The 26,158-nt window shown below is 43.2% G+C and overlaps 1 protein-coding gene across 12 annotated transcripts in view; it reads left to right on the forward strand.

The window, feature by feature from the left end:
- FRYL (FRY like transcription coactivator) overlaps positions 1–26,158 on the forward strand; it is a 1,894,812-nt gene that overhangs the window by 453,915 nt on the left and 1,414,739 nt on the right. For all 12 annotated transcript variants that reach the window (XM_069201557.1, XM_069201569.1, XM_069201550.1 and 9 more), the window contains one exon: positions 10,501–10,599. In XM_069201557.1, coding sequence (XP_069057658.1) covers positions 10,501–10,599 — 99 coding nt within the window. The remainder of the gene's footprint in view (positions 1–10,500; positions 10,600–26,158) is intronic.

The raw sequence follows: 26,158 nt of genomic DNA on the forward strand, positions 1-26,158 counted from the left end.
AACAAGAAATTGAGTTAGTACCCAACCATCAAAAAGGAACAGATGTCTACTCACTATATTTCCTAATTCCAAAGAAAGACAAAACGTTAAGACCCATATTAGATCTCAGAACGCTGAATCTCTTCATCAAATCGGATCACTTCCACATGGTTACACTTCAAGACGTGGTTCACTTACTCAAAAAAGAGAACTACATGTCAACATTAGATCTCAAGGATGCCTACTTTCACATACCCATTCATCCTTCTCACAGAAAATACTTAAGGTTTGTAATACAAGGCGTACAGTATCAATTCAAAGTGTTAGGGTTCGGGATAACAACAGCCCCAAGGGTATTCACAAAATGCCTTGCAGTAGTAGCAGCTCACATAAGGAGACGGCACATGCACGTATTCCCGCACTTAGATGACTGGCTAATAAAAACCAGCACGCAACAACCGTGTTTTCTTCACACGCAATACGTTATAGAAACTCTACACAAACTAGGGTTTTCTATAAATTACCAAAAATCACATCTGCAGCCATCCCAAATACAACAATACTTGGGAGCAACACTCAACACACAAAAAGCGATTGCCACTCCAAGTCCACAAAGGGTACAAGCGTTCCAAAATAGAACATTAAACATACAGCCAAACCAACACTACCAAGTGAGGTTTGTAATGAAACTTCTAGGCATGTCGTCTTCATGCATAGCCATTGTCCCAAACGCAAGATTACACATGCTGCCCTTACAACAGTGCCTATCAAAACAATGGACACAAGCACAGGGTCAACTCCAAGATCTAGTGTTGGTAGACCGCCAGACACACTTCTCGCTTCAATGGTGGAATCCTATAAATTTAAACCAAGGGCGGCCATTCCAAGACCCAGTGCCTCAAGACCCAGTGCCTCAAGACGTGATCACAACAGATGCTTCCATGATGGGGTGGGTAGCACACCTCAACCAGCACAGCATACAGGGACAATGGGACAATCAACAAAAACAACTGCACATAAATCATTTAGAACTGTTGGCCGTGTTTCTAGCATTAAAAGCATTTCAACCACTGATAGCCCACAAACACATTCTTGTCAAAACCGACAACATGACGACAATGTATTACCTCAACAAACAAGGAGGGACACACTTGTCACAACTGTCTCTCTTAGCACAGAATATTTGGCATTGGGCAATTCACAATCACATTCGCCTAATAGCACAATACATCCCAGGCATTCAGAACCAGTTGGCCGACAATTCAGTCGAGATCACCAACAAACACACGAATGGGAAATTCATCCCCAGATCCTACAAGATTACTTTCTACGCTGGGGAACACCAAAAATAGACCTGTTTGCAACAAAAGAAAACACAAAATGCCAAAACTTTGCATCCAGGTACCCACACCCTCAATCCAAGGGCAATGCATTATAGATCAGTTGGTCAGGGATATTTGCTTACGCTTCCCCCCCTCTCCCACTCATTCCTTATCTGGTAAACAAACTAAGTTCAAACAGACTCAAACTAATTCTAATAGCACCAACCTGGGCTCTCCAACCGTGGTACACAACACTGCTGGACCTATCGGTAGTACCTCACATCAAATTACCAAACAGGCCAAATCTGTTAACTCAACACAAACAACAGATCAGACACCCAAATCCAGCATCGCTCAGTCTAGCAATCTGGCTCCTGAAGTCTTAGAATTTGGACACTTAGACCTTACACAAGAATGTATGAAGGTCATTAAACAAGCTAGAAAACCTACTACAAGACATTGTTACGCAAACAAATGGAAAAGATTTGTTTATTACTGTTACAATAATCGAATTCAACCACTACATGCTTCCGCAAAGGACATTGTAAGCTACTAATTACACTTAAAAAAGTCTAAACTAGCATTCTCTTCAATTAAAATACATCTCACAGCAATGTCTGCCTATCTGCAAATTACACATTCAACATCGCTTTTTAGAATCCCAGTCATCAATGCATTTATGGAAGGATCAAAAAGAATCATACCCCCGAGAACACCACCAGTACCTTCGTGGAACCTTAATATTGTATTAACATAACTCACGGGACCACCATTTGAACTCATGCACTCTTGTGAAATGCAATAGTTAACTTGGAATGTAGCCTTTCTAATAGCTATCACATCACTTAGAAGAGTAAGTGAGATACAAGCATTTACTATACAAGAACCCTTTATACAAATACACAAACAAAGTGGTTCTATGCACAAACCCCAAATTGTTGCCAAAAGTTATATCACCGTTCCACTTAAATCAAACAGTGGAACTCCCAGTATTTTTTCCACAACCAGACTCTGTAGCTGAAAAAGTATTACATACATTAGACATAAAAAGAGCACTAACGTATTAAATTGATAGAACCAAACAATTTCGCAAAACAAAACAATTGTTTGTGGCTTTTCAAAAACCTCATACAGGAAATCCAATATCCAAACAAGGCATTGACAGGTAGATAGTGAAATGTATTCAAACCTGTTATAAAAAAGCAAAGAGAGAACTGCCTATTACACCAAAGGCACACTCCACTAGAAAGAAAGGCGCCACCATGGCCTTTTTAGGAAATATACCAATGACAGAAATCTGTAAGGCAGCCACATGGTCTACGCCTCATACATTCACTAAACATTACAGTATGGATGTTTTAACAACACAACAAGCCACAGTAGGACAGGCAGTATTACGAACATTCTTTCAAACAACTTCGACTCCTACAGGCTAAACCACGTCTTTTTGGGAGGATAACTGCTTACTAGTCTATGCACTGCATGTGTATCTGCAGCTACACATGCCATTGAACGGAAAATGTCACTTAACCATTGTACATCTGTTCGTGGCATGAGACGCTGCAGATTCACATGCGTCCTCCCACCTCCCCGGGAGCCTGTAGCCGTTATAAGTTGAATGAAAATTGTAAATTTGTAAATAAATACTATTTTAATACACATTATGTACATACATACTTACTCCATTGCATGGGCACTTTTTGTATATTCACAACTCCTACCTCACCCTCTGCGGGGAAAACAATCTTAAGATGGAGTCAACGCCCATGCGCAATGGAGCCGAAAGGGAGGAGTCCCTCGATCTCGTGACTGAAAAAGACTTCTTCGAAGAAAAACAACTTGTAACACTCCGAGCCAAACACTAGATGGCGGGATATGCACAGCATGTGAATCTGCAGCGTCTCATGCCACGAACAGATGTACACTGGGTAAGTGACATTTTATATATATATATATATATATCTATTGTCAAGGGGTGACCCACACTGGTCATCTGCCAAGCTGGTACCTGGACATCTGTGCAAATCTTTTTGTTAAGAATTTTTTCATGTTCTACAAAACATAGATGCAGTAAACCAAGAGCCAGTAAAAGACATCTGTGCATATGTTCAGCTGTTATTACTGGCTTAACAGTTAAGTCCACAGAGAGCCGTTTTGCCTGCTTAGTCCTGCAGATGAAGTAGCCTGAATCTTTCCCTCAGATTCTCCACATTCTGGGAGTTACTACTTTAGTATCTATTCAAAAGGTGAATAATCTGTGGTTAGAAGTACAATTTACTTTTGGTATTCCTCCTACTGGTGAATACTCTAACCACAGATTAATCAGTCTTTCCTCATCTGTTCTGTGGATAGATTTAAGTAATTTCTCGAAGGTTCTAAGTTAGATTTGGCACACTATTCTCCACAATATGTCAGTTTATTTATGTATGATGGGGGGAGGGGTAGAAGGTGAATTGCATGCAGGGATAGCTCTGTGCTGCTGTGAATCCGCTGCTGGGAGGTTGTTGCACAGTCTCATGCCTACACCTGTTGGCATGTGGGCGCTATGGAAAATTCCACATTGTCTGTTGCCCAGGGATATTCACCTGATAAGGGGGTGGGATTCATTGTTTGACTGGTTCATTTGATGTGTACCAATGGACATTTGTTGCATATGGATAAGAATATGGTGGGCATGCTGGGTGGACTCCTGCCTCATGTCTCTCTGGAGGAGACTTTAACATAATTATCCCATCTGTTGACCTGCACTGGTATCAGCAGTTTGCTATTCGACAAGAGGCTTATCTGACATTCCCATCCCAAACCAAAGATATACAGTGTTGCTGGAGAACAGAAGGGGGGTTGGGTTTTAATGGCTGGTGGGTGACTGGGATATCTATTTAACAATGTATGGAATACCAACACTGCTGTCCTGTTGTTTCTGAGGAACATCTAGAACTGTCAACACACATCAGTAGCTGCTGACAAATTAGATGGAAGGTGTGTGTATCAGTAATCAAGGGTTTACCTGTAACTTAAGTTTCCTACGATTGTTTATTGCTGATGGACATAGGAAGCTGGTCCCAGACCTTTTACGCAAATGAATGGAGGAGGCATGTCCTCCTGCACTTGCTCTGTCTTCCACTAAGTAAGTGGTCTGAGGTTTGTCTTAGTGCATAAAAGCACATATTTAGAGAACTCTTTTGTATTGGGCCAACCCCTGACTGGCGAAAGTATAGCTCAGCCTCCAGCCTGAAGATTTCCATAAATCCCTAAACAGCATGACATTTAGTGTCCATTCTTCTGCAAGGCTTAAGAAATCACGTGTGTAGTAATATGGGCAGACAAAACATCATGATTGGTGCTTGAAAAAATGTTATGAGTAAGAATACAATCACGGATTGTGCGTAGTGGCCATTTTTTGCAGTTACAGCCTGGCCATGTGACTAAGAAAAATGTGCTATAGCTGCCTCTGTAGATAAAAACCTGAAAATAGAATGGCAAGGCCATAAGGAGGCTTCAGTCTGATGGACCCAGGTTCAAAATTGGTAGTGGAAAAGTGATTGGTCTGTTGAAAACTCTACAAGTCCCTGGCATGTTTTCCTCATCCAAAAAGTGCAGAAAATCAGGACAGCAATTGACATTAGCATTATGCACCCTGCAATAACTTGGACCCCCAAAACAGCAAGGTCAATTTTGAGTTCTTGCCAATGTCATCCTTTCTATGCTCTCCCACATCTAGGGTCTCAGACTTGGAAAATATGAAGGTGATCCCTGTCCTCACTGCAGCTGCACATGTAGACTTGATAGTTAAATAATTATCAATAGCAACCTCACTTGACAGCAAAGTCTGTAGAACTCTGAAACACTTCATTACCACTCTCTCCAAAAAGCCCACTGTGGAACACACTCTAGCAAATACCTGTAACTCCTGTAACAGAGCTTCATGGATTGCTTTTCTTAAAAAAAATAAATTAAAAAAAAAAGTGACAGACCGTGCTGGTGAACTTGTGGGTAGTATACTCAAGCTAACAGATGAAGGCTTACTCAGCGTTAGGATACCACTAGAATTCTCAGTCGCATTTGATTTAGAATGCACCACCTGCTCTACAGACTAACCCAAGTACGCAGTTAATCGAAGTAATTTCTTAATGAGAATATACAAAACATGAGTATTTTAAAACACCTTTCCCTCTCCCACATGGTCTCCTGTGGAGTGCCACTAAGCTCCCTTTAATTTCCCCTCTTGAACATCTATACAGACGCTTTTGGACCGACTGCATTACTTAGTACATCCAATTTCACTCCAGTACGAGTGATGGAGGAATACATCTCATAGTCCTTAGCCTTTCTATCCATTATAAGACCATAAACAAAGATCTTGAGCCATGGATGTGGAAAACTAGCCTTAAACCTTATGACTCTAGAACAGAAATTGTGGACCTAGTCCCTGCCCACCATCTCAAAAACATTGACACCTTGTACCCACCCTGTTGGAAGCTGGCCTGGTGTATGGTGGACTTCTATGGTGTTTGCACCTTTTACCAGGTTCAGGCAACCCCTGTTAGTGAGACAGTGTCTAGGAAGCCAGGGCTCTCTAGTGGTAGCTGTGGTGAGCAGCCAAGACTTATCTAGGAGGAGTGTAAAGCATTTGCAATACCATAGCAGCCACACAGTAGCGTATCTCACATGGAAGGAACCACAGTGTTGCAAAATTAAAGGCACTTTATTACATTAACACTGAACTTGATTACTTGTAGGCAGTTCCCCAACTGAAGGGAAGTACACTATATTATATATATATATATCTATATATATATATAATATAGTGTGTGTTCGATGGCATGTGTAGCTGCAGATACACATGCTATGCACAGGTCCTGCCATCTAATGTTGGGCTCGGAGTGTTACAAGTTGTTTTTCTTCGAAGAAGTCTTTTCAAGTCACATGATCATGTGACTCCTTCTTTTCGGCTCCATTGCGCATGGGCATCGACTCCATCTTAGATTGTTTTCTTTCTGCCATCGGGATCAGACGCGTTTCTTTTCGCTCCGGTAGTTCGAGTCGGAAAAGTACTACAAACTCTCTAAATTAGTCGGTATTGTTTTCGATTGCGTACCATCTATCATCGACACTTTGGTACCAGCGGATACAGCTCTCTACTTGCCCCTTGGGACACCCGCGCCTAACTCGGGCCTAAAGCCTCGTTGAAGCCTCATGGACCGGACCCCGTTTCGATTCTGCCCTCTGTGCCACGCCAAGTTCCCGTATATGGGCCAACATCTTTTCTGTAACCTGTGTCTATCTCCAGACCACTTAGAGGGTACTTGCGAGGCCTGCAGATCCTTCCGCTCGAAGAAGACTCTACGAGACCAAGGAGCGCGAAGGTTGGAAATGGCGTCAAGAAGCACTGAACGTCTCGACGTAGAAGAGGAGGAGATGATGCACACCGCAGTCTCCGTACGGGGTCCGACTCCGAGCACGTGTCCGACAATGACAGACCAATCACGGCAGGACAGCATGTGAGTACACCTGTCCCTGCCCCGTCCAAGCCCAAACACAAGGCCTCGGGGACGCCACTGCCGGAAAGCCATGGCTCCACCCGTAAAAAGACTGCCGGTGACCAAGCAACAAATTTGGCACCGAGAAAGGCCATGCCACCGAAGCCTTCGGACTCGAGCCGAAGCACAGGCTCCGAAATAGTAAAGCACCGACCCATCGAGTCGAAGCCTTGAAAATCCCTCTTGGAGCCAAGGCCAACGTCTACTCCAGGCCTTTTGATCCAGAGGAAACCGGCTTCGGAACCGAAAAGACCCATATATACAGAGGAGCATGGACTTTCCAAACAATTGAAAGAAAGCCATAGATTTGCGGAGGAACTTACGCAAATGGAGGAATTTGATGAAAAACAGGCCAGAATTCAAATTCATAAAGACACTGGCAAGATCCTCACTGCATATGAGTATGCTGTGTGTGGTATATAGTGGGTTTGTGAGACACTCTCAATTGTTACGTGATCAAGGCTACGGCTGAAACGCGTTGTTCTGGGAGGAAGCATTGGTGATAAGTTTTTTTGGACCTCCATTTGGTTGTTTCGGAACTCTCTGCATGTAACAGGAGGATTGTTGGTAATAATTTGTGGATGGCTAGGTCCACGCCTGGACCGCTACTGAATTAGCAGCCTCGGATGTCTGGCAACTTTGGTGTTTAGAATAGCTAGGGCCCTATCGGGGCCCAAACCATAAACTAAAATAGTGGAATGCGAAGTGAAGTCCCCCACCCAAGGATGTGGAATAGTTAGAAGGGACCTGGGGGAACTTGGGACCCCAAGAGGTGAGTACCTAGGTGACCCCCCAGCGACCAGGAGAGCACATGTAACTTACTTGGTGTTCCCAAAGACTAACAAGGGGACTTGGAGAAGGAAGATTGTAAGAGCAGGACCATTCCAGTGGAACCCAAAAGTGGATTTTGGAAGAAGAGGACCTGCAAGAGAAGAGGACAGAGTCCAGTCCACGCAGGAGTGTCCAGGTGGGACAGGATTCACTACCCACCCTTCTATGGCTGAAGGTCAGGGTCGACGAGGGAAGATGATCAGCTGTTGAGTCCAGGAGCTGCAGGGAGGTCCTTGGAGTCATGTAGATGATGTCCCATGCCGGTCGCCGGGTTACAGATGATTAGTGGTCAGAAGGACCACCAACAAGCTTTGGCAAATCAGGGCAGGAAATGATTTGCTGAGAAGAGGACCAGCACGGTCTAGGGGACTCGACCCTTGGACGGGAGTCCGGTGGACTCTCAGCAGTCAGAAGAGCCAGGAGAAGCAGTCGTAACCCCTATTGGCAGCAGGCATAGTAAGTTGCAGTGAGGTCCATTCATCACACCTGGAGTCCCACGTCGCTGGAGCAGCAGAGGGGAGACTGTCCTTGCAGGGATAAAGTGCTGGAGGCTGGGGCTACTTGGAGCCTGAAGATCCCTTGGAGCAGGAGTCAACAATCCTTGGTTGCTGCAAAAGTTACGTGCGCAGGGATACTGTCCTGCAAGTAGAAGCAGTGGCTCACCATCTCCCAATTTGTACAAAGGACAGAGAGGACTAACACCTGTGTTAGGGGATCCACACAGCTCCTGTGGAGAGCAGATCCCAGCAGCCGAACGTTGATTGCCTTAGGTGCCTGCGATGCAGGGGAATGACTCCTTCCCTCCAAGGAAGAGTCCTTCTTGCTGCTTTGGTGCAGCTGAAGTCTTGCTGACCCCAGAGATTGCACAGCCGTGGAAATGTTGCAACTACTGGAAGGAGCCGAACAAACAATGTTGCAAGGCTAGGTCGTCTTTGAGTTGCAGGCTTGTTTGATTCCTGTGAATTCGCAGTGGTTCCGGTGGCCAGGAGCAGATGTTGTTGTTGCAGAGAAGTCCTGGTGGAGTCTTGCATGCCAAATCCGGGAACCCACCGACAAGGGAGTCCCTAAATAACCGTAACGGAACTTGGTCACTCTGAAGTGGGGATAACCATGCCAAAAAAGTGAGTTTCCTACACATCCAACATGTTCTAGGGTAAGGTATATCTAAAAAACACAAAGACAATTCCTGGGAATGGTATGTGATATTGATTCCCACCTGAACTCACAAGTAGGAGCAGTAGTCAAAGCATCTTTATACCAAATTAATTTACCAAGTAAAACCTTCTCATTCATGCCTCTGTACGCCCATACCCCAGAATAGTGTGGGTCCTGGTTAGGTCAAGAATTGTCTTAGGCAACAGAGTCCTAAGTGAAATGGGAAGATTGTTTTTGGACGTAAACACACAGGGCCTGATTACGACCTCGGTGGATGGAATACTCTGTCACAAACGTGACTGATAGTCTGTCCCTTATTTCGTGCTGCATAGGATATAATGGGATCGTTATATGGCTGATGGGATATCTCCAAGTTTGTGATTGAGTAACCCTGTCCTCCAAGATTGTAAACAGGCCTACTGTCTACCACTTGAGCCTACACTGTGTTCCCAGTAAGAGAGAGAATTGTATTCAATTATTTGTCTGCTGTATACTATAAAACAACTGTTGAGTACACTGCCACGCACACCTTGTGCTTAGCTTAGCTGAAATGTCTCCTGGTCACTCCCAAAGGCAAATGTGTAATATGCTTTGCTTACTAGACTTGTTCACAGCAGCTGTGACCTCCCATTCTTGCTCCAGATGACCAAGGCCCTGACCTTTGTAACCCCAGGAACCTGTCCTGCATGTTTGGCTTAGCAGCACCAACTGGACCCTAGCAATGTAACCAAAATTCTGTCATTGATTAAATATAACCTCTTTTACTAGGCAGATTCCATGTTCTAGCACCTAGAAGCAGTTTACTTCTACAGTGTGTGATACATGTAAAGTAAACACAAGGTCGTAGTGTTGGGTACCCATTTAATAATATAATGTAACTGCCTGTTTTTGGATGCGAGATGACCTAACAATTAGACTGGAAATGGCCTTACTTGACAATATGATTTGTAATGATTCCCCTCACTACAGAAATAGTCTAACTGCTAGCGCATAATGCTCAGCCATATGAGATGAAATCGTAGGTTAACGCAGAAAAGTCCCCTGTGGTCTGAGAAGTGGCTGACCTAGATATCAATACTGATAGACATCTGTGGGACATGATTAGCATCTGGGGGAGGTGACCACATTAAATCTTTTGAAGAGTTGAGTACAGTCTAAAATGATGTCCATCTGGTTTAGTCAAGTGATTGGCTGCTGTCTTGACTTATTCCTAAAGTAGTGCTGCTAGACTTTGTGGAGCACCTTGGCTTGGCTTGATTTTATATCCCTGTGTTCATGCAGTTTGATGTAAAATATTTCCTTTGCATTTTAATCACATTACATATTTTGCTGCTGCCACAGTGTTAGCTCTCATGAAAGGCTGTTTTTCTATTTTTTTTGTAACATTGTTTAGTTAGAAATAAAGTTGCTTTGTTGCTGGTAACTTGGCTTTGGGATAACATCCTATTCTATGCTTGCCTGGTGGCAAGTAAACGTTAAAATATGACCTGTGTGTGCTGCAAGTTCAGATGATATCACTGCTAAAATGTAATTTATAGGATTGCTTTATACCAGTTTTGCTTAACATGTAAATGTAAAAGAATGCCTACAGTTTTTCTTGTCACAATCTGTGACCACTTATCACAACGCCTATATTTTTTTTACTATGTCTTGTCTGTTCTGTTTTTCCCTAGGCTGTTAAGAATGAAGTCAATGTACCATGTTTGAAAAACTTTGTGGAGATGCTGTATCATACCACGTTTGAATTAAGCCTAAGAAAGAAGCATTCACTGGTATTTTTAAGCAATCTGTTGTTCACAGTTAACGTTGTAACTAGTGGAATATGTTGATACTCATGGCATTGCCTAAGATTTCCACCTCTGCAGTGAACAATGCAAATGACACTGCAGAACTTTGTCTTGAGAGAATGTAACAGACTTCTTGTTAGATATTACTTTTGATGCACAATATTTGTTTGGGGTTTTTTGACTTCCATACATATATTTGACAAAATTATTTGTTCTGCTTTTCAGCGTTTTCAGCATTGCCGAACTTATCACCATGCTTTGTGATATCTATTGCTCTTGAGTAAGGTGCTAGTGCAAGCCCCACCACCACTTTGTCCATTTTGTTCACACCTGTTAGCCTTTATTGTTTACATGTGTATTAAGACTTCACACAGGTGAATTAAGTTGCCTTTACATATAAAAATGTAACTTCTCTCACTTCGTGGCCAGATCACAAATATTTGCATCAACCTCTACATAGCATAAGTTTCCTTTATTTTGTGTAAGTTAAGCTTAGTCCTATCTTTAGCAGATGTTCTATGACTACGAAAAGTGCCATAGTAATGATGGCTAAGACCTTAATTGCATAGAAGATTGATTCTTGAGCACTCTGATTGTTTAGTAAAACCCATAATTGAGGGTTAGTGGGACCCTTGATCTACTGAGCAAGAGACTCAGATTAATGTTGTCAATTTACCTCTAGTCAAGAACACTCCAATGCTGGCAGAGAATCATTTACTCCACTGTTCTTGGAATCATGTGTTGCAAGTAAAGGTGTCTGTGCAGAACTGTTAGGCCCATCTGGTTTATAGAGGTCATACATATAGGTTGGGTAGTTCTGCTTTAGTGTCATTAAAGTCCAGTGTAATGTTTATTCAAAAGGTAGAGCCTGGTCTCCTAGCTGAAATAGTAGTTTTAGTGTTGTCCTTTATGTATCGAGAGAGGCATGCAAAGAGTAAAAAGAAACACTGTCCTGTGTACTCCTGTTAACACCGACTAAGACCGGATCCTACTCCTAAAATGTTTCACTACTGAAGAGCTAAGGCAACCACTTAAGTGAAAGGCAGGAGTTATTTTGTTTCTGGGGCAGGAAGTGGCCCCTGTCATATTTCACAGGTTTTGTGGAATGACTTTGCAAAGAAAAACAAATTACATGTTGGGAAAGTAAAAACTAGTTTCACAAAAAATGCACCCTAAACGTGTTCTAGAAACCAGTTAGATAAATTGGGTCATGTCAGACTTTAAAGCCAAGGGGTTTAAGCATCCACACACAAACTGCAACAGTCAAGGTTATTGAAGGAAATGCTTGCAATAATCTCACCCACTGGTAATCACTTAGGGGCTGCTACTCCAGTCATAATTTTCACCCACATTAATCTGCTCTGTAATTTCACACCACTCCGGGTCTTTGTAAGCCGCTTAGAGGTGTATTGTGTTGGAATTAGTAAATTCCTCTTACTGAGACTCAGTATCCTGCGATGTTCTGGGTCCAGCAGTAGTGTCTCGGGAGGGATGTCAATTAAATACGTTGGCAGGATCTAATGTCTTTCACTAGAAAGAATGTGAAGCCTCCACCTGAGAGTAGCCAGATAATAATTCATCACAGGGTGCTTGTTGTCAAGAGAGAAAATTTTTGGTAACATGAGTCTTGGTGTTTGCAATGTAGCTAGCCACAATTCCATTGCTGGTATGAAGCTTTAGTCTTGGTGGTTGAACTTCATTATAGAGTACTTAAGATTGGAGTGACCTGGCTTTGAAGCAAACGTCAGAAAAAGCTAGGGTCCAAGGGTGGCAAAGAGTTCAAACACAGCAGGAAGGAAAACTGGATCAAGGCTGAAGGAAGTGAGAATTTGGCTCATTGAAAAGGCGAATGCATGAAAAGTATTGAGTATGATGCTAAAACAGAAGCAGATAACAGAACTTTGAATAACTGTCAGGTAAGCAGTTCTGAGGTGTCTTTGGACTCCCTTTTATACTTAGTGGTCCTTAAAGTTACTTGCGAACAGATGCTGTATTTACATTAGGGGAATTCTGCTATAGCCCATCTTGTTTTTCTAATATCTCTTATGGGATATATAGCAAACACAAACATTCGAGTTCTGCAAATGTTCCTTTCTCCTATCTCTTCCAAAGAAGACTGCTTTCTGGTTGTTTTTTTCCCCATGGGCAGGTGCCTTGACTTATGTACGATTCCATGCTGATCTGGACAAGCCTTCCGCACCACCCTAACTGAGATTTTGAAAACCGAACAGCCATGCATAAAGTGAGCACCTGTTATTCAGGGGTAGGGAGGCAGTGTTTAAAAACAGCTTGGGTCTTCACTGCATTTCCCTTGTAAAATTGTACATCTGTTTTCTTTCCTTGAAAAGCCTTCAGAGGTAATGTTTCAGAAATAGTTTTGGACCTCTTTGGTAGACAGAGCACTACTGTCTTCTCGCTTCCTATTGCATCGAAACATCTCCCCTATATTACTAGTAACGGACAACTGAAATTGAAATAACAAAATGCATGTCTAGTTATACGATGAGGAGGTGATGTAAAATGTAAAGAAGCACACCTTCAACTTTGAGGAGGTATGGGTACATTTGGGGTCGCAAATCCTCTTTGACAGCAATACTAACCTGGCTGTACAGAACATAAAATGTCAGAGGGCCTTTTATACTCTGACCTAACAGTAAGGCAGCTCAGGAAAGCTTTTTTTCCACAGATATTCTGTCTGGTTTCTGTCCAGTGGCATTCAAAAAGTTGTGTCCAGTTTCCTACCACACTGATTGCAATTACAGTTCCAGGTGAGGCATCATTAGGTTCTGCAATTTGCTACATATCTGCAAGGTTCATGGACTCAGATTGTGAAGCATGAGAACCCTCTGACTTTTTCCTTTGCCACCACCTGAATATTTTGCTGTTTATAGATCTGTTAATATAGGTTAGTCCCTTCTCTGGCATTCTCCGTTCTTTTTTTTTTTTTTTTTTTTTTTTTTTTTATATTTACAGTTCTCTGACCGTCAGTCACACCATTTGTGCAAGGAAGTTTTTGACTAACAGGTAGCAGTCTGGTTCCAGCATGGGATGAAATAGCCTTGCGTCTCCTGCTCTTTTAAAAAATAAAATAAAAACAAAAACAAAAAAAAACACCGAATCAACCTGCTGCGTCAGGGCCTAGTGATTTTTATAGCATTATTTGTTTGAGTTTCTGCACGGCAAAGATTGGTATTTTCAGTTGAATTTAGTATGAACTCAGCCCAGTTGAGCGAGGTTTGTAACAATATTAAAGATAAAGAACATATAAATACTCTCAACATTGTAAATAAGAATATTTTCCCAAAGATCCATCCAAATTTTCATCATTCTCTCCCCCAGCCCGTTTAGATCAACCCATGAAATTAATTTACAAACCCCTTATTGTAAATATTATACAAAATTAAATCTACCTGAGTGCATATCTAAAGTGGTCCTCTTACCAGATCCTCTGTATTCTTTGGCCCCCAATAATAGTTGGTGTTTTTACTGAAATGCAACAATTCAGTATCAGTTTGGTTTAACAAAGTTTTGTGAATAATGGTAAGCATTATGCCACCAACGTAATTGTACCTGGGCGCCGTGACCAATTTTCCTCCTGGACCCTTCTCCACAATGACAACTACAACTGGGTAGGACCATTTTATGAAATCAGTATGGGAGTTGGCCATTAAAGAATATATTGCCTTCCACCATACTGTCCAGGTCCCTGTTTAAGGTACGCCGTAAATAACACATTCTTTTTGGTACCCATGTTAAATTATACCCATCACTACTGAGTCACGTTGTTTGCAAATACATGGGGATCACTGAACTTTACTTTGTATCCTGAAAACTCATCTGGCCGGGGTATCAATGAAGATAGGAAGGTGCTGGCTTGTGTAATAGTCATTCAGATATCATCAGCTACAGAAAGGGGTTAATTGGCCCCACCTTGGATAATTCGCCCTGGAGCTGGGGGGAGGGGTGCCTTAATAGCAAATGCCAAGGTTTCTAAATCCAACAAAATAACAAGGGTGATGATTACCACCCCTGTCACGTGCCACATTTCATATGCATACGGGGAGGATGGTGTTAACTGGATTAATTTAATCCAGGGTTATTTAACTCTCGGAGTGCCTGTCCTTCTCTGATGTATGAAGGGATGTGTATCGAGTTAAGAAATCCCCCGTCAGCCTCTTTATAAGCAGCTCAGGATGAATAAAAAAATGCTTTGTAAAAGGAGGGTGATGTTTCAGCAGTATCTTTAGAATGTGTAATAGGTCTACCATCCTTTGCGCAGATTGCAGGAATAGCCAATAGTTCTTCCCTTTGTTTTACCTGAAAGGCTAACGTCTGCCCTGCCTTCTTCTACCCCTTCCACCCCCTATAATCTAGCCATCTGAATTTCATGAGGGCTTTTTCTACAGTTGAAGTATAACTGTGTGCCAGCTCCTAAATGGCATTGTAGGTGCGGGTAAGGTTCCGATTATATTCTGTGTGTGTGTGTGGAAAGGCCACTTGATTGGGTCAAGGGCCAGATTCTGTTTGTCACTACATTGAGGTTTGTCCTACGCAGTTTGCTTTGTTTGACTCAGCAGCAGAGCTTTGTCATCCTAAGGGGACGTAAATAGATCCTAGGATCAGAACCTGAACAGCAGTCTTAATTTCTCAAAAGCATATCCACCATAGTCACCTTTCCATGATTTGAGGGTTCTACATGGGAGTGATTTGTCCATGAGAATAGCAACTCTGTATTTCCTTGATGGATTAGGTCTGCTTGCTCAGTGTGCAGCTATATACTGCCTGCCGACCTAGTATCTCTTGAATTTATTAACCTTGTGTGGCGGCAGGTGGGCGGTGTTCGCCCTTTGAATGTGAATGTTAAGAGGAAAAAGAAAATACAATATTTACATCAAACATATTACCAGTATAGGTGTAGTCTGTTGGCAGTTTTGAGGTCGTGGTTGAGATCTGATCACAAGCTGTCCTTCTGTTTTTGGACATCCAGTTTATCGTCACTCCACTGTGCTGAACCTGTGTGCATTGGTGCCACCCCTGTTGAGTCTAGGAAAATCAAACCATTCATCTAGTTAAGTGAATTCAGATATTTTCCCATTGATTGTCACAATCGGAACTGCTTGGTTCAGTAGACTGTACTAGATGCCATTTTGTCACAGTTGAGGCCTCAATGCTGAAACCTCTTTCTTTTGATTGAAGTACTGTGAGAAAAGCCTGCAGTGATCAGTATTTTTGAGCCCTCTAATTGGAAAGGTACATTGTTTTTTTCACAGCTTCAAAAATTAGGGGGGTGCTGGTGAACTAGTAGACAGGCTATGATGATTAGTGGGACATTAAATCAGTGAAGTCCGTGGGCCTGTTGGAATTCAAGAGCACCTGGTAATGGGAGATCAAGTAACCGCAGCAAAAAAGGCTGTAGAAAGTAGATGATATATCCTTTTTTTTCCCCACTTGTCAGGGACCCCATGAATTTGTATATACATGTATGTGTGTGTATTGAGATATATATATATATATATATATATATATATATATATGTGTGTGTGTGTGTGTGTATGTATGTATGTATATATATATATATATATATATGTTTGATGGCATGTGTAGCTGCAGATACACATGCTGTGCATACGTCTGCCATCTAGTGTTGTGCTCGGAGTGTTAGAAGTTGTTTTGCTTCGAACGGCTCCATTGTGCATGGGCATCGACTCCACGTTAGATTGTTTTCTTTCCGCCGTTGGGTTCGGACGCGTTTCCTTTCACTCCGATATTTCGAGTCGGAAAAGTTTCAAAACTCTCTATTTCTCGTCGGTATTGTTTCGATCGCGTTCCATCTTCTGTCGACACTTCAGTACCGTTGGATCAAACATCTTTACTCGCCCTTCCGGGCACCCGCGCCCAACTCAGGCCTAGTCTGGCTGACCGCATGAAAGCCTCATGGACCGGACAGAAGAGCACGGAGACTCGAGATGGCATCCAAAAGCACCGAACATCTCGACATCAAAGAGGAGGAGATCATGCAGACTGCTGTCTCCTTTCGAGGATGCGACTCCGAGCAGGAGTCCGAGGAGGTCAAGTCCGGTCACGGCAGGACAGCACATGAGTACGCCTGCCCCTGTCCCAGCCAAACCCAAGCATAAAGCCTTGGGGACGCCACTGCCAGAAGGCCATGGCTCGACCCGAAAAAAGACCTTTGGTGACCAACCCATAACTTCGGCACCGAAAAAGGCCACTCCTCCCAAGCCAGTAAAAGCAAGGATAATTACTCCTAGGGTGGAGAAAAAATATAAGCCACCTCCTTCTGATCCTGTCTTTATCACCCAACAGTTACCTCCAGTCATCAGGTGATGCACCCCCACCAGACAAAGAGTAGGAAGATTGATTCTGCGGGGAAAAGAGTGGCATCTCAGGCAGCCAACCAGTGGAGGATAGCCAACTCTCAGGCATTGTTGGCTAGATACGACAGGGCCCACTGGGATGAGATGAGACATAATTCAACATCTCCCCAAGGAACAGCAAAACAGGGCACAACAAGTAGTAGAGGAAGGACAAGCCATCACCAGTGATCAGCTCCAGATCAGGTCAGGCCTAGACTCTGCAGATACAGGAGCCAGAACCATCAAAACTGCTGTAACCATAAGAAGACATGCATGGCTTAGGTCTTCAGGATTCAAGCCTGAAATACAACAGGCAGTCCTCAATAATCCGTTCAACCAAAAACAACTTTTCGGCCCAGAGGGGGACACGGCAATTGAAAAAATAAAAGATTCGGACACATGCAAAGGCCATGGGTGCTCTGTATACCACGCAATACAGGGGATCCTTTCGTAAGCCCCAATATAGAGGTGGATTTAGAGCACAAACTGCCGAGGCATCCACCTCGCAACCAAAGTCGGCCTACCAACCTCAATATCAATGAGGTTGGTTTCAAAGGTACTTAATGAGGCCAGTACCCCAGTGCAAGGGAAAATATCAACCAGCAAAACAAGCCTCACAACAAACTAAGCAGTGGCTTGTGCCATCCCTTCCCAGTTCACATCTAACCTGTGGGGGGAAGACTGCAAAGGTTCCACAACAATTGGCTACCCATTACCACAGACAGTTGGGTATTATCAATTATCCACAATGGCTATTGCATAGAATTGACACAAACTCCACCAAATATTCCACCAAGACCACACAAGCTGTCCACAGACCATATTGCTCTGTTGCAAGAAGAAGTAAAATCTCTATTACTCGAACAAGCAATAGAACCTGTACCACATAATCAAATAGGGACAGGAGTTTACTTACTGTATTTCCACATTTCCAAAAAGGACAGGACCTTAAGGCCAATATTAGATCTCAGAACCCTCAATCTTTACATCCTGTCAGAACACTTTCACATGGTAACGCTACAGGATGTTATCCCACTACTTCAACAACACGACTTCATGGCAACATTAGACATCAAGGATGCCTATTTTCACATACCCATCCACCCAGCGCACAGAAAATATCTCAGATTTGTCATTCAAAGAAAGCATTATCAGTTCAAAGTGTTACCCCTCGGAATACCAGCTACCAGGGTATTCACAAAATGCCTGGCGGTAGTCGCAGCCTACCTAAGAAGACAACATCTTCATGTCTTTCCATATCTGGACGATTGGCTAATAAAATCAAACAGTCCTACACAGTGTCAAAACCATGCGCATTATGTAATACAACCACTGCACACCCTAGGGTTCTCCATAAACTACCAAAATTCACAACTACAACCTGTGCAAATTCAACAGTATTTAGGGGTGACACTAAATACTCAAAAAGCGCTAGTAAGCCCAAATCCGCAAAGAATACAAGCATTTTACAATATATTAGCACAAATACAGACAGGCCAACAGTACACTGTAAAATTCGTCATGAAAGTATTAGGCATGATGGCATCCTGTATTGCGACTGTTCCACATGCAAGACTAAACATGCTGCCCTTTCAACAGTGCTTTGCACAGCAATGATGTAAGGAAATGCCTCCTTGGCATGGTTACCCCCTAACTTTTTGCCTTTGCTGATGCTAAGTTTTGATTGAAAGTGTTCTGGGACCGTGCTAACCCGGCCCAGCACCAGTGTTCTTTCCCTAAACTGTTTCTTTGCTTCCACAATTGGCACAGCCCTGGCACTCAGGTAAGTCCCTTGTAACTGGTACCCCTGATACCAAGGGCCTTGATGCCAGGGGAGGTCTCGAAGGGCTGCAGCATGTCTTATGCCACCCTGGGGACCCCCTCACTCAGCACATGCACACCTCCCTCACAGCTTGTGTATGCTGGTGGGGAGAAAGACTAATTTGACATGGCACTTCCCACAGAGTGCCATGCCAACCTCTCACTGCCTGTGGCATAGGTAAGTCACCCCTCTAGCAGGCCTTACAGCCCTAAGGCAGAGTGCACTATACCACAGGTGAGGGCATATGTGCAAGAGCACTATGCCCTTACAGTGTCTAAGCAAAACCTTAGACATTGTAAGTGCAGGGTAGCCATAAGAGTATATGGTCTGGGAGTTTGTCAAACACGAACTCCACAGTTCCATAATGGCTACACTGAAAACTGGGAAGTTTGGTATCAAACTTCTCAGCACAATAAATGCACACTGATGCCAGTGTGCAATTTATTGTAACATACACCCAGAGGGCATCTTAGAGATGCCCCCTGAATACCAATCCGAATTCTAGTGTAGGCTAACTAGTTTCTGCCAGCCTGCCACACACCAGACATGTTTCTGGCCACATGGGGAGAGTGCCTTTGTCACTCTGTGGCCAGGAACAAAGCCTGTAGTGGGTATAGTTGCTTCTCACCTCCCCCTGCAGGAACTGTAACACCTGGCGGTGAGCCTCAAAGTCTCACCCCTTTTGTTACAGTGCCTCAGGGCATCCCAGCTAGCGGAGATGCCTGCTCTGGCCACTGCCCCCACTTTTGGCGGCAAGGCTGGAGGAGATAATGAAAAAAACCAAGGAGGAGTCACCCACCAGTCAGGACAGCCCCTAAGGTGTCCTGTGTGTTTTAGGCACCTCTTTGACCTCTGCACCTGACCGGCCCTGAGCTGCTGGTGTGGTAACTTTGGGGTTGCCTTGAACCCCCAACGGTGGGCTGTCTATGCCCCGGAACTGAGACTTGTGTTTCACTTGCCTCGCAAACTAACCTTTACTTACCTCCCTCAGGAACTGTTGATTTTTGCACTGTGTCCACTTTGAAAAAGACTGTATATGATATTGCTTTTATTCAAAGTCCCTAAAGTATCTAAGTGAAGTACCTTGCATTTAAAGTGTTTACTGTAAATCTTGAACCTGTGGTTCTTAAAATAAACTAAGAAAATATATTTTTCTATATAGAAACCTATTGGCCTGGAGTAAGTCTTTGAGTGTGTGTTCCTCATTTATTGCCTGTGTGTGTACAACAAATGCTTAACTCTACTCTCTGATAAGCCTACTGCTCGACCTCACTACCACAAACTAGAGCATTAGAATTCTCTAATTTGGCCACTATCTTACCTGTAAGGGGATCCCTTGGACTCTGTGCACACTATTTCTTACTTTTAAATAGTATATACAGAGCCAACTTCCTACAAATGGTCACAGGCACACGGTCAACTTCAGGATCTACTGTTGATAGACTGCCAAACATACATGTCCCTTCAGTGGTGGAATTCCACAAACCTAAACAAAGGGTGGATAGTTCAAGACCCCGTGCGTCAGATCATACTTACAACATAATGCATCAATGATTGGCTGGGGAGCTCACCTCAACAATCACAATATTCAAGGACAATGGGAGACCAAACACAAACAGTTACACATAAATCACTTAGAGTTGTTAGCCGTATTCCTAGTACTCAAAGCTTTTCATCCTCTTCTTGCTCACTAGAGTATCCTTATCAAAACAGACAACATGACAACAATGTATTACCTAAACAAACAAGGAGGGACACATTCGTCCCAACTCTTCCTCCTAGCCCAAAAAATTTGGAAATGGGCAATCCACAACAAGATTCACCTGGTAGCTCAATACATTCCAGGGATACACAACCAATTGGCAGATGTTCTCAGCAGAAATCATCAACAAACACACAAGTGGGAGATTCACCCTCAAGTACTTCAATCATACTTTCAATAGTGGGAAACACCACACACAGATCTGTTCGTCACCAGCGAAAACGCAAAATGCCAAAACTTTCTATCCAGGTACCCACATCCCCTATCCAAGGGCAATGCTCTATGGATCAATTGGTCAGGGATATTTGCTTACGCTTTTCCCCCTCTTCCACTCATTCCATTTCAAGTCTACAAACTGCGTCAAAACACGCTCAAACTGATACTCATAGCGCCAACGTGGGCACGTCAACTGTGGTACACAACACTATTAGACCTGTCAGTCGTACCACATATCAAACTTTCAAACAGACCAGATCTGTTGACACAAAACAAAGGGCAAATCAGGCATCCAAATCCCAACACACTCAATCTAGCGATTTGGCTGCTGAGGCCATAGAATTTGGGTATCTACAACTACCAACCAAATGTATGGAAGTAATTAAGCAAGCAAGAAAGAAACCCCACTACCAAGCAGTGCTACGCCAACAAATGGAAAAGATTTGTGTATTACTGTCAATCTAAACAAATTACCCCTCTTTCAGCATCAAATCAAGATATTGTATGCTGTTTTGCTTCATTTGCAAAAATCAAATTTAGCTTTTTCTTCCATAAAAATACATCTCTCTGCAATTTCCCCATATTTGTAAAATAGACAGCACAGCTCTTCATTTAGTGTTCCTGTTATCAAAGCCTTCATGGGAGGGTTAAAACCCATCATCCCACCTAGAACGCCCCCAGTGCCTTCGTGGGATCTAAACATAGTGCTCACGCGACTTATGGGCCCACCATTTGAACCTATGCACTCATGTCAAATACAATTCTTAACATGGAAAGTAGCCTTCCTAGTCGCAGTTACTTCATTGCGAGGAGTAAGTGAAATTCAAGCTTTCACAATTCAAGAACCGTTCATACCACTACATAAGCATAAAGTCATAGTACGAACTAACCCTAAATTTCTTCCAAAAGTAGCATCACCTTTTCATATCACAGTGAAACTACCAGTCTTCTTCCCACAGCCAGTTTCTGTGGCAGAGTGAGCCCTGCATACATTAGATTTTAAAATAGCCCTAATGTATTACATAGAACAAAATCATTTAGAAAAACTAAACAGTTATTTGTGGCCTTCCAGAAACCTCATACTGGTAACCCCATTTCAAAACAAGGTCTAGCAAGATGGATCGTAAAATGCATCCAAACATGTTAACTTAAAGCTAAAAGACAACTTTTAGTTGCACCTAAAGCACATTACACAAGGAAAAATGGGGCTACAATGGCCTTCTTAGGAAAAATCTCTTCATCAAATCAGATCATTTCCACATGGCCACACTACAGGACGTAGTTCCCTTAATAAAACAAGGAGAATACATGGCAATGCTGGATCTAAAGGATGTGTATTTTCACATACCCATTCATCCATCTCACAGGAAGTACCTCAGATTTGTAATACAGGGCAACCATTACCAATTCAAAGTATTACCCTTCGGGATAACAGCACCCAGAGTATTCACAAAATGCCTAGCTGTAGTAGCAGCTCATATTAGGAGACATCACATGCACGTATTCCCGTATCTAGACGATTGGCTAATAAAGGCCCACACTCAACACCAGTGTCAAAGTCACACGCAGTATGTAATAGATACTCTACACAAACTAGGTTTCTGTATAAATTACCAAAAATCTCACTTGCAACCTTCCCAAATACAACAATACTTACGAGCCACACTCAACATGCAAAAAGCAATTGCCACTCCAAGTCCACAAAGAAAGAGTTCAATCGTTTTAAAATATAAAATCAAGCATGCAACCAAACCAACAATACACGGTCAGGTTTGTAATGAAACTACTAGGCATGATGTCCTCATGCATCGCTATTGTCCCAAACGCACGGCTACACGTGCAGCCCTTACAACAGTGCCTAGCAAAACAATGGACACAGGCACAAGGTCAACTTCATGATCTAGTGTTGATAGACCGCCGAACACACTTCGCTTCAATGGTGGAACCTTGTAAATTTAAGCAAAGGGCGGCCGTTTCAAGACCCAGTGCCTCATGCCATTATCACAACAGACGCTTCCATGATTGGGTGGGGAGCACACCTCAACAATCACAGTATACAAGGTCAAGGGATAAGTCAACAAAAAACAAATTCACATAAATCTCTTAGAACTACTAGCAGTCTTTCTAGCACTAAAAGCCTTTCAACCCCTTCTAGTCCACAAACACATTCTTGTCAAAACAGACAATATAACAACAATGTACTATTTAAACAAACAAGGGGGGGACACACATCACAACTGTCTCCTTGCACAAAATATTTGGCATTGGGCAATTCACAAAAACATTCGCCTGATAGCACAATATATACACCAGGCATTCACAATCAGTTAGCCGACAATCTCAGTTGAGATCAACAGCAAACTCACGAGTGGGAAATACATCCCCAGATTCTACAAGATTACTTCTACCGCTGGGGGACACCAGACATAGATCGGTTTGCAACAAAACGCAAAATGCCAAAACTTTGCATCCAAGTACCCACACTCAGTCCAAGGGCAATGCTCTATGGATCAGTTGGTCAGGGATATTTGCTTATGCTTTTCCCCCTCTCCCACTCATTCCTTTCCTAGTCAACAAACTGAGTCAACACAAACTCAAACTAATACTCATAGCTCCAATATGGGCTCGCCAACCGTGGTACACCACACTGTTGGACTTCTCAGTAGTACCTCACATCAAACTCCCAAACAGATCAGACACCCCAAACCAGCATCGCTCAACCTAGCAATCTGGCTCCTGAAGTCTTCGAATTTGGCTATCTAAACCTTTCAAATGAGTTTATGGAAGTCATTAAACCGGCAAGGAAACCGACAACAAGGCATTGTTATGCTAATAAATGGAAAAGGTTTGTTTTCTTCTGTCAAGCAAATCAAATCACGCCGTTGGAGGCCGCCATACAAAACATTGTGAGTTACTTACTACACTTAAAAAAAGTAATCTCGCTTTGTCTTCCATCAAAATTCATCTTACTGCAATCTCTGCTTACCTGCAGATTAAACATACAAAGTCACTTTTTAGAATCCCAGTTATTAAAGCCTTTATGGAAGGACTAAAAAGGATCATACTTCCAAGAACCCCACCAGTACCCTTGTGGAATCTTAATATTGTACTTACACGACTCATGGGTCCACCGTTTGAACCCATGCATTCTTGTCAAATCCAATTCTTAACTTGAAAGGTAGCTTTTCTAATAGCCATCACTTCACTACGAAGAGTTAGCGAAATACAGGCGTTTACTATCCAAGCACCCTTTATACAAATACATAAAGTGGTTCTCTGTACAAATCCAAACTTTTTACCAAAAGTCATATCACCGTTTCATCTAAACCAAACAGTTGAGCTTCCAGTCTTCTCCCCACAACCAGACTCAGTAGCAGAAAGAGCACTGCATACATTAGACATAAAGAGAGCGCTAATGTATTACATAGACAGAACAAAAGCATTTCGTAAAACGAAATAATTGTTTGTTGCTTTCCAAAAACCGCATGCTGGTAACCCTATATCCAAACAGGGCATAGCCAGATGGATAGTCAAATATATTCAGACCTGTTACCTCAAAGCTAAAAGAGAATTACCCATTACACCAAAGGCACACTCCACTAGAAAGAAAGGAGCAACAATGGCCTTTCTAGGTAATATACCAATGACAGATTTGTAAAGCAGCCACTTGATCTACACCTCATACCTTTACTAAACATTACTGTGTAGATGTGTTAGCAACCCAACAAGCCACAGTATGACAGGCTGTATTAAGAACATTATTTCAAACAACTTCAACTCCTACAGGCTGACCACCGCTTTCAGGAGGATTACTGCTTTGTAGTCTTTGCACAGCATGTGTATCTGCAGCTACACATGCCATTGAACGGAAAATGTCACTTACCCAGTGTACATCTGTTCATGGCATGTTGCGCTGCAGATTCACATGCGCTCTCCAACCTCCCCGGGAGCCTGTAGCTGTTTTAGTTGCATTTAAATTGTATATATGTAAATAAATATTCCTTTATCACAAACTTTGTACATACATATCTACTCCATTGCATGGGCATCTTTAGTATCCTCATTCCACTCCTACCTCACCCTATGCGGGGAAAACAATCTAACATGGAGTCGACGCCCATCGCAATGGAGCCGAAAGGGAGGAATCCCTCGGTCCCGTGACTCGAAAATACTTCTTAGAAGAAAAACAACTTGTAACACTCCGACACACACGGGGATGACAAAGGATGACCCGGATGCATGGGACTTACATGATGCACTGGTCTCCGACAACAGTCCCGATTGTTACCCAGCAAGGCCGTCACCTCCAGAGGACAGCACTGCATATATGCAGGTACTATCGAGGGCAGCTACTTTCCACAATGTAGCCATGCATGCGGAGCCAATAGAGAATGATTTCCTATTTAACACCTTGGCATCCACCCACAGCTCCTACCAAAGTCTGCCAATGCTCCCAGGCATGCTCAAGCACGCAAAACAGGTCTTCCAGGACCCAGTGAAAGGCAGAGCTATCCCGCCTAGGGTGGAGGAAAAAATACAAACCTCCCCCAACGGACCCTGTGTTTATAACACAGCAACTGACACCAGATTCGGTGGTTGTGGGAGCAGCAAGAAAGAGGGCAAACTCCCAATCATCAGGAGACGCACCACCGCCTGACAAGGAAAGCCGGAAGTTAGATGCTGCCGGAAAACGAGTGGCAGCACAGGCAGCCAATCAATGGCGAATTTACAACTTGCAAGCTCTACTGGCTCGCTACGACAGAGCACACTGGGACGAGATGCAGCACATTATACAGCACTTGCCCAAGGAAAACCAAGAATGTGCCCAACAGTTGTTGAAGGTCAAGCAATTTCAAACAACCAGATAAGGGCTGCATTGGACTCGGCAGACACAGCAGCATGGACAGTCAACACTGCGGTAACCATTCGCAGGCATGCATGGTTACGGAGCTCAGGTTTTAAACCGGAAATCAAGCAAGTTATGTTAAATATGCCGTTTAACCAGCAATAATTGTTTGGGCCGGAGGTGGACACGGCAATTGAGAAACTAAAGAAGGACACCGACATGGCCAAAGCCATGGGCGCGCTCTACTCCCCACAAAGCAGAGGCACTTTTAGAAAGACACAATTTCGGGGGGGGGGGGGGGGGGGGGGTTCGTACTCAAACACCAGAGCCTTCCACCTCACAAACCAGACCCACCTATCAGGGGCAGTACCAGAGAGGAGGGTTTCGAGGCTCATACAGAGGTAGACAATTCTCAAGAGCAAGGGGAAAATTCCAAAGCCTTAAAACAGGTCAAGCCAAACAGTGACTTCAATGTCACAAACCCCCAACACTTAACACCATTGGGGGGGAGACTTACTGCATAC

The sequence above is a fragment of the Pleurodeles waltl genome, chromosome 1_2 (assembly GCF_031143425.1).
Source record: "Pleurodeles waltl isolate 20211129_DDA chromosome 1_2, aPleWal1.hap1.20221129, whole genome shotgun sequence".
NCBI classification, from domain to species: Eukaryota; Metazoa; Chordata; class Amphibia; order Caudata; family Salamandridae; genus Pleurodeles; species Pleurodeles waltl.